Source organism: Mobula hypostoma, chromosome 9 (genome assembly GCF_963921235.1).
Source record: "Mobula hypostoma chromosome 9, sMobHyp1.1, whole genome shotgun sequence".
Taxonomy (NCBI): domain Eukaryota; kingdom Metazoa; phylum Chordata; class Chondrichthyes; order Myliobatiformes; family Myliobatidae; genus Mobula; species Mobula hypostoma.
Genome location: NC_086105.1, coordinates 43,287,992 through 43,305,138, shown reverse-complemented (window position 1 = coordinate 43,305,138; position 17,147 = coordinate 43,287,992). Strand labels below are relative to the sequence as shown.

Genomic DNA, 17,147 nt, shown 5'->3' with positions numbered 1-17,147 from the left:
TGAGCACGTACACTAAAAACAGAATACTGCAGTGCTACATTTATTCTATCCTGACTTATGGAAGTGAATGCTGGACCGTTTCTCCAGCAATTGAAAAGAGACTAGAGGCAGCTGATTTATGGTTCTAAGGAGAATGTTAAAAATATCATGGACCACACAAACATCAAATGAGGAAGTTCTCAGAAGAGCCCAAGCAGTTCGATCACTCATACCAACAATAAGAGAAAGACAACTCAGATTCCTAGGACACATCATGTGGAAAGATGAACTAGAAAAGCTCATACTCTCTGGAAAGATTGAGGGGAGCAAACCTAGAGGAAGACCTCGGCTTATGTACATCAAAAGCATAGCCAGGTGGCTACACATCGAGGAAATGGAAATCATCCAAAAAACGAAGGATAGATCTATATGGAAAACCATGGTCACCAAAGTCCGCATCGGATATGGTACCTAGACAGACAGACAGACAAGAGTTGACCCAAATAAGTGGGTGCCCCAATTAACCAATGGCCCAATTAACTGGAATTCTAGATGCAGAAAAGATTTACATTTAAATAGCATCTTTCAAAGCATGGAAAGCCTTCAAGATTTTCATGCACAGTAGTCTCTAGAGTTTACAGAGAATTGTGTGAAAAACAAAAGAAACATCCCGTGAGTGGCAGTTCTGTCATTTAGGCTACGTCCCCACTAGACAGGATAAATCTGTAACCGAAGCTTTTTCTCTTTGTTTTGACCCTCTGTCCACACTGAAACGGCGTTATCCTCCCCTGTAAACGGAGCTTTTTAAAAACGCTCTCCAGAATGTTTAAATCTGAAAACGCCGGTTGCCCGGTGTAGGGTGTACGGGGTAACCGGAACTTTTTAAAAACGCTGTTGTGACGTGCTGGAATAGATGGTGGTGACAGCGCAGCACTTCATTGTTTTCTTGAACTCATTTAATATTCTTTATAGCAGTCGAGCATATCGTTGTAATTGGTTTGGCACAACTCCCAGTCCCACATTCTCCACTGCTTTGCTGACTTTGTAGCCGTTTGTAACTCGCAGAAGCAGCTCGACTTCATTGTCTGTCCAAACGAAGAAGTCCGGTCTGCTTTTTCCAGCTGAGGTTTTCTTTGTATTCGTTGAAGACATTGTTGAAACCTTTCTTTCACTGTTGTTGTAGGTAGTCTAGTTTTTGACCAATGGAAATAGCACAGCGCTGCCACGGAAACAGAAATAGTATACTACTCCCTCTTTGCTTGTTTTCTGTAGATGTGTCCTGCGCATGCCCAGTAAGAGGAGATTCGACCAAATATCCGTTTTAATGTGCACGGAGGTATTTTCAAAAACGCCAGATGTGGACGCCTATTGTTTTTACGCGAAATCGGCGTTTTCAAAATTATCCGGTCCAGTGTGGACGTAGTCTTAAAATGTTTTGTTAATGAGAGAGGTCAGAGGAAAATGGCAGGACTGGTTCAATCTGACAGAAAGGTGACAGTAACTCAAATAACCATGTGTTACAACAGAGATGTGCAGAAGAACATCTCTAAATACACAACACGTCGAACCTTAAGTGGATGGGCGCCGGCAGCAGAGGACCACACTAGGTTCCACTCCTGTACCTAATAAAGTAGGCACTGAGTGTATATTACAGTAAAATATGTCTGAAAAAAAGAAACGTTTATAAAGAGGAAAGCTGACAACAATGTAGTAATAATCTGTTTGAGCGATGCTAGTTGAGATAAGTCCATTATCCAGACTATAATCAAAGAGAACTCCTTTATAAATATATGTGCATTTTGTACAAAAATTAGACCAGAATATCCAAGAGAACTTAATTAGCTAAAATTGGTGGAGGCTATGTCCTAAGTTATTCCCTCTTTGTTCCATGTCCTTGGACAATATGGCTTAACATAAGAACTAGTAATCCTGTTAAGTATCTAACAGAGTGTTAGACCAACACAATTTATGCAATAAACAGGGAGAAGAAAAGGAAAACTGGATGCTTATTGTGACTTACCCAGATGCAAGTTCCTAAGGTTGTCATAGCCGGGGGTGTTAGTGGGGATAAGCTCCCACTAACAGCTTCTGACAGCCAAGTCCAACTCTTGGCCTTCATGTGTGGCTTAGCTACTAGGCTCGACGAAACTGTTTTTACTGACAAGAGAAGGAGCAAAGGCGAACCACTGGTGCCTCAAAACCAGTTGCTTCATCAGCCTTGGACGGCAGCCTGCCTAGGAGAAGGAAATCTCTGATTTTAAACCTCCGCTGCCTTGCGGCCATACCCAGCCATGAGAAATGCTTCGGAAGTAAACACTGAGGAAGAAATACGGAGCCGGGGTCCCTAAGGCAGTTCGATGTTGTTTACAACTTCACTCTGGCAACCTCTGCGACGACACCTGTGCCAAGCTGTATCGGCGCTTGCCCTTCCCTTGGACTACATCAGTGACGTGGAGAGGGGAAACCCGCTACATGGGCAACATCCAGTTCCTCAAATCTTCCCACCCAGGCTTGTGCCCTTAGAGGACACAGTCCACCAGAGGCACAAACCCATGATCCCTTGGGATCAATGGCTGCCTACTACTGCTATCCAGATGCATAATGGCATGGTATGACAACTGTTCTGCCCAAGCCCCCCAGAAGTTGCACAGAGAGGTGGACACAATACAGTCTATCACGAAAACTAGCCTCCCCTCTATGGACTCTGCCTACACTTCCTGCTGCTTCAGGTAAACAGCCAATGTAACCAAAGACCCCTTCCATCCCAGACATTTTCTCTTCTCCCACACCTCCCCCCCACCCCACACCACCCAAACTTGGCAGAACATACAAGATATTGAAAGCTCACACTATCAGCTTCTATCCCCAATACAAAATATTGTCAACGCATACCTTTTGCAAGAAGTCTGAATAAACAAAATTAAGCAGCTTATTGCTGATACCCACAAGGTGTGAACCACTCACTCAAACTGACCAGTGTTCCAGCCCTGTATCTAGATCCAAAAATATGATCTAAAATTCAAACAACTAAACCACAGGGAATCTTTCCAAGTCAATAGCTACAAAATCAGATTTTAAAAAGCGGTAACGTAAATGGATTGAGAAGTGGAAAAGAAGGCGGCGTGTATCATTGCATGTTTATGCACACCAGAGTTGCTAGAGATCTTTTCATAACATCATCGTTACATCGGAAAGCTGTGCAATGCAAACTAACTAAAATTGCAGGGAACAACAGGAATTCTGCAGAGGCTGGAAATTCAAGCAACACACATCAAAGTTGCTGGTGAACGCAGCAGGCCAGGCAGCATCTCTAGGAAGAGGTGCAGTCGACGTTTCAGGCCGAGACACTGGTCCTGACGAAGGGTCTCGGCCTGAAACGTCGACTGCACCTCTTCCTAGAGATGCTGCCTGGCCTGCTGCGTTCACCAGCAACTTTGATGTAAAATTGCAGGGAATTACAGTATTGCCAACTGAGAACTAGAAAGCTGCGATTCTGTAACAGACGCGCACAATACATGTTTGTGGGATGGTGATTTATTTCTGTAATAGGTAAGGTGTTGTATTATAAAGTGCAAATGAGCAATTTTGTTTCTAATGCCACTGGCAAGAGAAAAAAGTAGAGATGGAAGAAGAATGGGAAATAATTGCTTTAAATTTATGTAGTGTAAAAATGTAATGAATTTCAGTTCTTTAATGAAAGCTCTTTTCACTTAAATGAATTACATAAACAAAATGTGCTACCACATTTACTTTGTACATTTGATGGTTCTAAATGGTGTTAAATTTCCAGGCAAGCATATTTTTTTTAAACTTTTATTGAAAAGGTTATCTGCAGCGATACCTTAAAGGATTCCATGGGCAATTCTTATAAGTATACAATGTGCATGCCACAGAGAATTTTTACTGTACAGACAACCCCAGTGTCAAGGCACTTTAAGTCATGGAAATATGCCCTTTATTCACAAATTACTGCCAAAAATCTGAGATACAGGAATTTCTGTCTTGAAATTTGAGTCAATTTTGTTTCCAGCATTCATTTCTTGATAATGCATTTAAAATTGCTTTGTATTATGGAAGCATATTATGGAAGATATTTCTGGGAGCATAACCTCCCTCCCTGGTTCACCTGCACATGCGATACCTACTTCACAAAAAGAAATACACTTAATGGCAAGACTTGGACGTGCAGCAAATTCCGAAAGACAAATGCTAGGTGCCGAAAGGAATTTTTATTCTGGGGCAGGTGCCACCTAAGGGGTATTGATGTCAACTACAGTGCTAAATAAATATCAGAAATTTTTAAAAATGCCATAACAGTATTTAGAATAAATTCAAAAGCATTGTCCTTTCACATGTTATGCTGTGTAAATCAGAAATAGAATTTGATGCATCCTGTCTCATAGTGTTGATTTTTAAAATATTTTTCCTTGCAATATTAGCCAATCATCTCTTAATATGCAATAATGAAAGCAGCAGAAGGTACACACTACATCACAGAATACCCAACAACCTAGCACTTCAGATACTTCCAATTGCCTGTGTAGGAAAGCTTGGCATTCCTTCACGGGTCCCATCGGCCATCTTGGAAGGTACAAAGTCAAAGCAGAAGGGCCCACTGGGGACCCAAGTCACCCCAACCACAATCTATTCCAGCTGCTACCATCCGGGAAGCGGTACTGCAGCATAAAAGCCAGGCTCTGGGACAGCTTCTTTCACCAGGCCATCAGATTGATGAACTCACGCTGATCTGAGTGATCTCTATATCACATTGACTGTTCTATTTATTATAAATTATTATAAACTACTATGATGGCACATTGCACATTTAGATGGAGACATAATGTAAAGATTTTTACTCCTCATGTATGTGAAAGATGTAAGAAATAAAGTCTATTCAGTACTCAGTGAGATATCAACTCTCGATTCTGTTGCAGTAATTATCGAAAGTAACAATATCTTAATCCTGGCCCTGCACAATTAGAACAGTGCATACTTAACTAAACTTCAGCTCAATAACTACCAACAAGGACGTTGATGATCTTGTCACTTCTTGAATAGTAGGTGGTAACAGGTATCAATATGGAGCAATATTTAGTCGAGGTAAAGAAAAAATTAACCATAAATTGGTGGAACTTGACAGTCAAAAAGTCAAATAGTCTTGAAGTGTACCACTCTATTGATGTTAAAAAGCCATTAGAATTTTTTTTACTGAGCCAAAGAATTGGTGTGTTGAATGCTGAATTTTTTAAATGATTTGTTGTAGGGCTGGAAAGAATCGGAAGAGACTCCTCGTATGAACAGGAGGGCAAAGTACAGTTTGTCATTGATGCTGTGTACTCCATGGCACATGCATTGCACAATATGCACAAAGAATTGTGCCCTGGTTACATTGGTCTCTGTCCTTCAATGACCTCCATAGATGGCAAGGAACTGCTTCAGTTTATTCGAGCTGTAAACTTCAGCGGTAAGTGCTTCCGTTTTTGGCTCTGTGCAGTTTTTATTTCCAGTTCTCATTTGAACATTTATTTTTAATTTTGCAATATTTGAAACTGCCATGAGCTTCCTGCTGATCAGATCTTAAGCTGTGTTGTTCACAGCTTCCCCATTGTTTTCCAAAGGAGCAGGTGAGTTTGGGTTTGGTTTACCTCCAACTAGCCCCAGTTTTAAGACTATAATCTCCACTGTCCAGCATTCTTGAAATGCAAGATGACTGTACTACTGTTCACTGAAGAACTCCAAGATACACCACTGATATTGAAATGAATTTCTAACATTTTAGTGGGATTTCCTTACCAAATATAATCACAACCATTTTTAAACTCTTAAGTTTCTCAGTTTCAATTTGATTTGTTTTACTTGCTTTCATGTTGATAATTGTATTAAATAAATGAGTTAAGATTATATCTTTAATTTGATTTCAGTTATAACCATAATCGTTTTGTAAACTTTTACCCATGAATTGAGAAACTTTTCTAACTCCATGTTATGCGCTGGTCACAAAATCACATTACCCTGCTGTTATGTTAAACCAAAAAGTTCTTGGAATCAGCTCAGATAGGCAGAAAGGTACAAACTCCAATTATCTACACTTATTAGGACCGAAGACAGCAAGCATTAAAATGCTTATCTTGGTTTGTGCAGGCCCCTCTTACTGCAGCACACCTCCTGTTCTGCTGATCCACAATGCTGTGCACAACCACACTTCACAAATCCCACCCCCCAGTTCATCTAACTTTCGTGTTCACATGGTTGTTCCCACAATATTACATTCTCATGGTGTGCTCCTATAATAGTAATCAAAGTCCCTACAGCCAGTTCTGTTACATTCAAGGCCATGATGGTGAGACATTGACAAGCTCAAAGGTTAACCATGCTCGAGTTCAACCCTCCTTCACAGACTGCGACTTGTGTACAGCAGCCAAGTGGGATTTGAACACCAACTCTTCCTTGCTCTTCAAAAGTAACTCTGGCCTCATTCTCAAATTGGTGCAGCTTCCTATTTGGACCTGTGCTATTAAGGTGAAGTCTACAAACAACTGGCAAGTTACCCACTTTATATCAACCAGTGAAATGCCACTGATATTAAAGCCATATCTGTTCTAAGCTATCAAAATTGATGCTAGATCAATAAACCTTAGAATTCACTTCAGAAAACAGGCATTTTCTTGCTTAACTTGTCTAATAGAAGTGCTGGATTTAGCAAATAAAACTTTACTCTGGCTCAATCATTCAGAATCCATTGAGGCTTTACAATTAGGTGATGTACTTTACTTGGCCTATGATGGAAGGAACACTAAGAAAGCACCTTTTGTATCCCCATGAGCACTATGGAGCTCGTCACAGGCAATACTTTACCTTTGGATTACAGCCAATGTTAACATTAGAGCATGAAGAAAAGAGGAAGGAGCAAGGTGTAGACAATTTTGCTCTTCGCTTGTCAGATAATGGCCCATCTTCCACCTCAATTCCATTTTTTACAGTTACTGAGTGTTGCTTTATTCTCCTAATATCCAGAAATCCATTTATTTCTGTTTTGACTGAACTCAATGAGTAAACCTCCAGAGCCACCCTGAGTACAGAATTGCAAAATGTAACCACCTTCACATTAAGATTTTATCTTTTTTCTCTTCTCAGTCATAAATGTTCTTTGTTTTTAGACAAATAGTCCTTGGTTCCTTAGCCATTGGAAATATTGTCCCTACCACCAGCTTGTTCAGCCTGGTTAAGATCTCTTTGTTTCAGTTAGATCACTTCATATTCTTCTGAACTTTCAGGAAGACAGGCTTAGTCCACTCAATCTCACTTCATGCAGGACAGTCACCACCACTGACATCAGTTTGGTAAATCTTCATTGCACTCTCAATAGCAGGAGATTAGGAGCCATGTATACAAGGAAACTTGTATACAGGAAACTATACAAAACACCAGGTGTGGTTTTGCCAATGTCCCAGGAGACATCTTTGCACCCACATTTAAATCCCCCTGTAATGAAGGTCAACACGCCATTTGGCTTCCAGGCTGCTTGTCTCCCCTGCACGTCAGCCCTCAGAATCAGAATCAGAATCAGGTTTATTATCACCGGCTTGTGACGTGAAATTTGTGAACTTAGCAGCAGCAGTTCAATGCAATACATAATCTAGCAAAGAGAAAAAATAATAATAAAAAAAATAAATAAGTAAATCAATTACAGTATATACGTATATAGAATAGATTTTTTTAAAGCGTGCAAAAACAGAAGTACTGTATATTTAAAAAAAGTGAGGTAGTGTCCAAAGATTCAATATCCATTTAGGAATCGGATGGCAGAGGGGAAGAAGCTGTTCCTCCTCCTTTCTTTGTCTGTGTAAGAATGTACAAGCAGGCAATGACCTTGGAGAAAGTATAAACAACCTGTGAGCAGTCTTCGTCTCTCTCTCTCTCTCTCTCTCTTAAAACAAGGTGTTTGTGTTAAGTAACTCTCTCTCTCTTTTCAAAAGCACAGTTCGTAGGGGTAATCGAGCACAGTTTTTAGGGGTCAACAGGACCGCGCCGAGAGTTTAAAAAGGCAGGTTGCTACCAACGGCTGTCTTTTGGATCGGGACTACAGAGCGTCGTGGGAGCTGAATTCTGAAGGGAGGCAGTTTTTTTAAAAACTTCTTCGAGTGCAAGAAGGACGAGACTGCGCAGGCGCATGACATCAACAGGACCGCGAGGAGAGTTTAAAAAGGAGACCACCCTATACAGCGGGCATCTGTCGGAGCGGGTAGCGGAGTGAGTGGGAGCAGAGTGTAGGGCTTTGGCTTCAACGGTAACGGAAGGAGGCGAGAGCGAAGCATCAATTTTTTTTTTCTCCCCCTCCCCCCTTTCGCGAATCGGCCCGGACGGACAGGAACAGCAGGGCTCTCACAGCTAACGGTACGAGCTAACGGTTTAAAAAGTTCATCTGTTTGGCGAGGTAAGTGGGTGAGTAGACTTATTTTTTCCTGTTTCATTCCTGTAGAATTAGATAGCATGCCTGCAGGGTTAGTGCTTTGTTCAGGGTGTCAGATGTGGGAATTCTGGGAGACCTCCAGCCTCCCTGATGGCCACATCTGCGCCAGGTGCACTGAGATGCAGCTCCTCAGAGACCGTGTTAGGGATCTGGAGCTGCAGCTTGATGACCTACTGCTTATCAGGGAAAGTGAAGAGGTGATAGACAGGAGCTACAGTGAGGTAGTCATCCCTAGGCTACAGGGGTCAGAAAACTGGGTCACTGTCAAGAGAGGGAAGGGAAATGCCCAGATAGTGGAGAGCACACCTGTGGCTGTCCCCCTCAGTAACAAATATCTTGTTCTGGATGCTGTTGAGGGGGATGACCTGACAGGGGACGCCCATGGTGACCGGGTCTCTGGCACTGAGCCTGGCGCTGTTGTGCAGGAGAGAAGGAGGGAGAAGAGAAATGCGGTAGTCGTAGGGGATTCCATAGTCAGGGGAACGGACGGGAGATTCTGTGAGCCTGATGGAGATACCCGCATGGTGTGTTGCCTCCCAGGTGCCAGGGTACAGGATGTCTCAGATCAGGTCCTGAATATTCTGATGGGGGAGGGTGAGCAGTCAGTTGTCTTGGTACATATTGGTACCAATAACAGATAGGACAAAGGAGGAGGTCCTGAAGAGAGATTTCCTGGAGTTAGGAAGGAAGCTGAGAAGCAGGACCTCCAGGGTAGTAATCTTGGGATTACTACCTGTGCCACACGCTAGAGAGGGCAAGAATAGTAGGATCAGGCAGATGAATGCGTGGCTGAGAGACTGGTGCAGGGGGCAGGGCTTCAGATTCCTGGATCATTGGGATCTCTTCTGGGGGAAGTATGACCTGTTCAAAATGGATGGGTTACACCTGAACCCGAAGGGGACCAATATCCCGGCAGGAAGGTTTAATGGAGCTGTTAGGGACGGTTTAAACTAATTTGGCAGGGGGATGGGAACCGGAATGACAGAGCGGAGGAAAGGGAAAACAAATAAATCTAAGATAGTGAGCAGTAAAGATGTCAGGAAAGACAGGCAGGTGATGGGACAAATTTGTAGCCATTGGGATGAGCTGCAGGGCAATAAAGTTGCAGTGAAATCAAAGCGAAAAGTACCAAATACTGGTCTTAAGGTGTTATACTTAAATGCACGCAGCATAAGGAATAAGGTGGATGATCTTGTCGTACAGCTACAGATTGGCAGGTATGATATTGTGGCCATCACTGAGACCTGGCTAAAGGATGCATGTCTCTGGGAGCTGAACGTCCAAGGATACACGGTGTATCGGAAGGATAGGAAGGTAGGCAGAGGGGGAGGCATGGCTTTATTGGTAAGAAATGATATTAAATCATTAGAAAGAGGTGATATAGGATTGGAATGTGCAGAATCTTTATGGGTTGAGCTAAGAAATTGCAAGGGTAAAAGGACCCTGATGGCAGTTACTTATAGGCCTCCAAACAGCTGCAGGGATGTGGACTACAAAGTACAACAGGAAATAGAAAAGGCTTGTCAGAAGGGCAGTGTTATGATAATTGTGGGGGATTTTAACATGCGAGTGGATTGGGAAAATCAGGTCGGCACTGGATCTCAAGAGAGAATTTGTAGAATGTCTGCGAGATGGCTTTCTAGAACAGCTTGTTGTTGAGCCCACTAGGGGATCGGCTGTACTGGATTGGGTATTGTGTAATGAACTGGAGGTGATTAGAGAGATTGAGGTGAAGGAACCCTTAGGAGGTACTGATCATAACATGATTGAGTTCACTGTGAAATTTGAAAAAGAGAAGCTGAAATCTGATGTGTCGCTATTTCAGTGGAGTAAAGGAAATTACAGTGGTGTGAGAGAGGAACTGGCCAAAGTTGACTGGAAAGAGACACTGGCGGGAAAGACGGCAGAGCAGCAGTGGCTGGAGTTTATGCGAGAAATGAGGAAGATGCAAGACAGGTATATTCCAAAAAAGAAGAAATTTTCGAATGGAAGAAGGATGCAACCGTGGTTGACAAGAGAAGTCAAAGCCAAAGTTAAAGCAAAGGAGAGGGCATACAAGAAAGCAAAAATTAGTGGGAAGACAGATGACTGGGAAGTTTTTAAAACCTTACAAAAGGAAACCAAGAAGGTCATTAAGAGGGAAAAGATTAACTATGAAAGGAAGCTAGCAAATAATATCAAAGAGGATACTATAAGCTTTTTCAAGTATATAAAGAGTAAAAGACAGGTAAGAGTAGATATAGGACCGATAGAAAATAATGCTGGAGGAATTGTAATGGGAGATAATGAGATGGCAGAGGAACTGAACGAGTATTTTGCATCAGTCTTCACTGAGGAAGACATCAGCAGTATACCGGACACTCAAGGGTGGCAGGGAAGAGAAGTGTGCGCAGTCACAATTACGACAGAGAAAGTACTCAGGAAGCTGAATAGGCTAAAGGTAGATAAATCTCCTGGACCAGATGGAATGCACCCTCGTGTTCTGAAGGAAGTTGCTGTGGAGATTGCGGAGGCATTAGCGATGATCTTTCAAAAGTTGATAGATTCTGGCATGGTTCCAGAGGACTGGAAGGTTGCAAATGTCACTCCGCTATTTAAGAAGGGGGCAAAGAAGCAAAAAGGAAATTATAGACCTGTTAGCTTGATGTCGGTGGTTGGGAAGTTGTTGGAGTCGATTGTCAAGGATGAGGTTACAGAGTACCTGGAGGCATAGGACAAGATAGGCGGAACTCAGCATGGATTCCCTAAAGGAAAATCCTGCCTGACAAACCTATTACAATTTTTTGAGGAAATTACCAGTAGGCTAGATAAGGGAGATGTGGTGGATGTTGTATATTTGGATTTTCAGAAGGCCTTTGACAAGGTGCCACACATGAGGCTACTTAACAAGATAAGAGCCCATGGAATTACGGGAAAGTTACATACGTGGATAGAGCGTTGGCTGATTGGCAGGAAACAGAGAGTGGGAATAAAGGGATCCTGTTCTGGTTGGCTGCCGGTTACCAGTGGTGTTCCACAGGGGTCCGTGTTGGGGCCGCTTCTTTTTACATTGTACATCAACGATTTGGATTATGGAATAGATGGCTTTGTGGCTAAGTTTGCTGATGATACGAAGATAAGTGGAGGGGCCGGTAGTGCTGAGGAGACGGAGAGTCTGCAGAGAGACTTGGATAGATTGGAAGAATGGGCAGAGAAGTGGCAAATGAAGTACAATGTTGGGAAGTGTATGGTTATGCACTTTGGCAGAAATAATAAACGGGCAGACTATTATTTAAATGGGGAAAGAATTCAAAGTTCGGAGATGCAACGGGACTTGGGAGTCCTCGTACAGGATACCCTTAAGGTTAACCTCCAGGTTGAGTCAGTAGTGAAGAAAGCGAATGCAATGTTGGCATTCATTTCTAGAGGAATAGAGTATAGGAGCAGGGATGTGATGCTGAGGCTCTATAAGGCGCTGGTGAGACCTCACTTGGAGTACTGTGGGCAGTTTTGGTCTCCTTATTTAAGAAAGGATGTGCTGATGTTGGAGAGGGTACAGATAAAATTCATTAGAATGATTCTGGGAATGAGAGGGTTAACATATGAGGAACGTTTGTCCGCTCTTGGACTGTATTCCTTGGAGTTTAGAAGAATAAGGGGAGACTTCATAGAAACATTTCGAATGTTGAAAGGCATGGACAGAGTAGATGTGGCAAAGTTGTTTCCCATGATGGGGGAGTCTAGTACGAGAGGGCATGACTTAAGGATTGAAGGGCGCCCATTCAGAACAGAAATGCGAAGAAATTTTTTTAGTCAGAGGGTGGTGAATCTATGGAATTTGTTGCCACGGGCAGCAGTGGAGGCCAAGTCATTGGGTGTATTTAAGGCAGAGATTGATAGGTATCTGAGTAGCCAGAGCATCAAAGGTTATGGTGAGAAGGCGGGGCAGTGGGACTAAATGGGAGAATGGATCAGCTCACGATAAAATGGCAGAGCAGACTCGATGGGCCGAATGGCCAACTTCTGTTCCTTTGTCTTATGGTCTTATGGTCTTATGGGTAATTCGTCACAATACATTTGCATATAAGACCATAAGACAGAGGAGCAGAATTGAGCCATTCAGCCCATCATGTCTGCTCTACCATCCCATCATGGCTGATTCAGTTCACTCTTAACCTCATTCTCCTGCCTTCTCCCCGTAACCTTCATGCCCTAAGAACCTATCAACCTCCACCTTAAATGCAGCCAGTGATCTGGCTTCCTGCGTCACCGGTGGAAATGAATTCCACAGATTTACTCCCTGGCTAAAGAAATCAGAATCAGAATCGGGTTTATTATCACCGGTATGTGATGTGAAATTTGTTAACTTAGCAGCAGCAGTTCAATGCAATACATAATCTAGCAGAGAGAGAAAAAAAAAAGATAAATAAAATAAATAAAATAATAAAAAATAAATAATCAAGTAAATTAATTACATATATTGAATAGATTTTAAAAAGTACAAACACAGAAATACTGTATATTAAAAAAAAATGAGGTAGTGTCCAAAGATTCAATGTCCATTTAGGAATTGGATAGCAAGGGAAGAAGCTGTTCCTGAATCACTGAGTGTGTGCCTTCTGGCTTCTGTACCTCCTGCCGGACACTAGTAGTGAGAAAAGGGCATTCCCTGGGTGCTGGAGGTCCTTAATAATGGATGCTGCCTTTCTGAGACACAGCTCGCTAAAGATGTCCTGGTACTTTGTAGGTTAGCGCCCAAGATGGAGCTGACTAGATGTACAACCTTCTACAGCTCCTTTCGGTCCTGTGCAGTAGCACCCTTCTCCCCCACACACCAGACAGTGATGCAGTGTCTTACATATGAGGACGTCCAGGTGCATTTAAGCATCAGCATTACTTAATCTACACCATTTAAAAATGCTCTGCTTCTCTGTTTTATGCATTAAAATCCATGGGTCCACATTTTTCCTCACTCTATTGCATCTGTCAACTTTCCATTAACCCAGCTCATCAAAATTCACCTGATGCCTTTTTGCAACCGCCTCCTTCCTCATAATCCTATCTGGTTTTTATTGTCAAACTTGGAATCTACTTGTACACATAAAGGGCAACTTATCTCAATTACAGTATATGGTTTTGGCTTAGTGATAAGCAGAGTGCCTTCTGTTCTTTTTCAGGAGAGACATAAGGGTGGATATCTTCATTTTTGTTCATCTGTGCTCCTGTGCACGAGTTGCCTGATGGTTACAGTCACTCCCTCACTTCAGAGGTTAGAAGTACTTGTGACCAAAGATGTGCCTCCCTTGAGATGTTGACTTAGGCTTTGATTAGGTAAAGAAGGGTGAACGGTACCGTTGAATGATATCCATTCGGACAATGACACAGCCGGAGTAGTGCACCAAAACCTGAAGTGAAGCTTTGGCTTATGACCTTCAGATTCGGAGATGACTGATGGAATTCATCATTATTTTCCAGGCTCTGAGTTTGTCTTTCATTTGCCAACACTGCATTTTCTCTGTAGCTGCTACATTACATTCTGTATTCTGCATTCTGCTTTCTCTTTCTATTTTATATGGCATGGCCTGCTTAGATGGTGTACAAGGTCACCCAGATTCCTCTGAATGTCAATGCCTTTCAGTCTCTCACCATTTACAAAGTTGCATTGCATCTTTACTTTCCTTTTAAGCTAGATGAGCTCAGTTTCTTCCACCTGCCAATTCTTAAGGTGTAACTATCTCTGTGAAGTCTCTTTGCACCTTCCTAACCATCCACCATGTCACCTCACTTGTATCACGACCAAATTTGGATATATTACATTGATTTCTCCATACGTATAATGGATGTAGATTGTGAACTGTTGGGGCTCCAGAACTTAACAAACCAAGGGCGATTGTTTACTACCACACTCTGTTTTCTCTCTTTTAACCAATCATTAATTCACACGAAGTATTACACCTAATGTCATAACTTCTAACTTAGTTTCACATTCTCTTGTGTAGCATCTCATCAAAGGCCTTCTGAAAGTCTAAGTACACATAATCTGATTTGTTGTCATCCGTTTTCTAGCCACAACTTCTTTAAAACTGAAATTTATCGAATTAGAGTTTCCTTTCATAAATCCATATCAACTATTCTCAGCTGAATTATAATTTTCCAAATGCTTCCTTACCACTTTCCTAATAGTTGATTCCAACATTTTCCTTATGAATAGAAAATGTCAAACTTGGTTTCTTCTCTCATGAATGCCACTGTCTGCAGTTGTCTTGTTTCTAGCAACCTGAGTTTCTAAAGCATCTGAACAGTGCAATGAAAAGTGTTTCTAGAAATGTGCAGCACTACCTTGCCTGCAAGAGAGTGTCCTTTCCTATATTGCCAAGAGCTGCCGGATTCTGTGGGTAATTGCTTTTGTTCATACGCTGCTGTGTCTGTGTCTCTTTCTAATGTGGCTGCTAATTTCATTCCCAATATCTCAGTTCCAGCCTGCTCTGTATGTCTTTGTTTCCATTGAGAAAATGAAGGTGTATTGAATGTGCCTTGCCATTACATATGAGGATTTTAGTGGATATTTTTGTATTTTACTGGGGAAATTACTCCTACAGTATAATACAAAAATTACACTAAACTCTTTAGTGTATGACAAATAGTGTAAAGACAAAGGGACTGGTTGAAGGTAATTTGAAATACAATGGTGTAGCTAGAGTAATATTCTGACAAAAACTAAATTAAAATATTTCTGGCACCATTGTGCAATCGATATTCGACTAACAGCAGTAAATTGTTTGAAGCCAGGAATCCAGGTCGGACCACCCGGCACAGTATCTGTGACTGGAGATGCAGAAACATACAGAGGAATTAATGAGGTGTCTCCAAAAATAAAACTGAAATGATAAATCAATGCATATGGAGGAGTAAAGAACTAATAATCTCTTAGTTCCTCTTCTTGATTGTATCTTTCCAGCTATTTCATTAGACCTCCTTGGTTAACCTAATTAAGAGAGCAATGGTAATTGTTTAGAGTGCTATGTAGTCTACAATAGGTTCATTTTCACTTGATTCTCAGTTTATAAGCATCTTATAAAAATCATGAGGCGGTAACAATGCCTTTTCAGAAATATTTGGCACAATAATTGGTTTCACCATTGACTTAGTTGTAGTTGTTGAAATTGGGGATCCATCAAAAGACAAGTAGTTGTTGCTTTTTAGAGAAAGTGAGTTATCATCACTATGAATATATAATATAAAGGAATGATATACTTGCAATGCTTGGAGGATTTCTAAAGAGCTTCCTGATGATTCTTTTGTCCTGAACCTCTTGCTTTCACAATGTATTTACTCTAATGTTTTTAATGCCAGCTGCATTGTGTATTATAACTGGGTTGTCCCAATGGGTACGTTTCCAACTCCTTTTAACATACTTACACTGCTTGTCTTTAATTCCTGACTCTTTGGCACAAAACACCAACATTCTTGTGTTCAATACCCAAAGCAGCACGGCCAAATTTGGGCTGACTTTAAGTAATCCAATCTGATGCACTGACTGGTCACATAAGCTCAGCATTTCTTTCTGTTGGAAGTTTCCCATGGTTGTTCATAAGCTAAAGAATATTAGACAAAGTGGAATAGATCTGGTATTTTCTGTAAACAAGAACTGAGTTGTTAAAAAATTCAAACACCCAGTCTCCTATAAGAATGAAATGCTGCCTATCTGATCAATTTTAAGTTCAGTCTTTTGCTGGTGGATATTTTGCTCTAATACTGTGGTGGTCAGCGTTTAAATTCACATCACTGGCTATGAGTCATAATAGAGTGTGCTTATAAGCTGAAATTGATGTACTGTGAAATAACCACTGCATGTAACCTAGAATATCCATTGCCTTCATGACCTCCATTTGCTGTAAAGATTAGGCCACAATTACCTCAAATGCAGTGATACCATTTTGAAATGTCAGTCTTGTCTTACTAAAATGGCTGCTGTATTTGCTCTCCAACACTGGCTGCAATTTGTAAAAGATGCTATGAAATACTTTAAACCTTCCTTGAGAACAGTAAGTATGGCATTTCTTCTTTCGTTCTCTGTCCTGCTCTCTACCTATGCATTTTTTAATATTTCTTGTTTACTTTTATAGCTTATTCTTTTCCCTCTTATTAACCTTGCTGAAGCAACTTACGCAAACAGAAATACTTAATATAAACAGACTTGCTCTAGGATAGTACTTCAAACACAATTTGCTTCAACTCTATAATGATTACCAAGGAAATCTTTGCTTCGTGTAACTCGTCTCTTACAGCCAATGCGTCTGAAAACCATTTTGTTCAAGCTGTGTAATGTTGCAGATTGCTCTTTGGGATGCTGAGCTACTCACGTCACCACTGAGACTATCAGCTCTCCCAGGGAGTTTGACCTTATAAAACCAGAGCTTTTTCCAGTTGCCACATCAGTGCGTGTGATTGAATATTGATTACCCTTCAAAAAAAAATAGACCAGATTTAGTCTTGGCCTGTTGAAGCTCCCATCTGACCAATCTTTTACCAACTTGACACAAAGTTGAAAGCATAAAGTTAAGGGGACTGGAGATGAGACAACCAGGCAAATTCTTTGCTCCTGATAGCCTGCCCCTCAAAGTCATAAAAGAGGCGATGGCAGAGGTAACAGATATGTTGTTTATGTTCTGGAAAAATTCCCTAGACTGAGGAAGAAAGGTAATCACTTGGAAAGTAA

General features: G+C 41.5%; 1 protein-coding gene across 6 annotated transcripts in view; it reads left to right on the top strand.

Moving 5' to 3' along the window:
* Nucleotides 1–17,147, top strand: part of LOC134351680 (metabotropic glutamate receptor 8-like) — a 440,260-nt gene that overhangs the window by 349,946 nt on the left and 73,167 nt on the right. For all 6 annotated transcript variants that reach the window (XM_063058170.1, XM_063058165.1, XM_063058168.1 and 3 more), the window contains one exon: nucleotides 5,243–5,443. In XM_063058170.1, coding sequence (XP_062914240.1) covers nucleotides 5,243–5,443 — 201 coding nt within the window. The remainder of the gene's footprint in view (nucleotides 1–5,242; nucleotides 5,444–17,147) is intronic.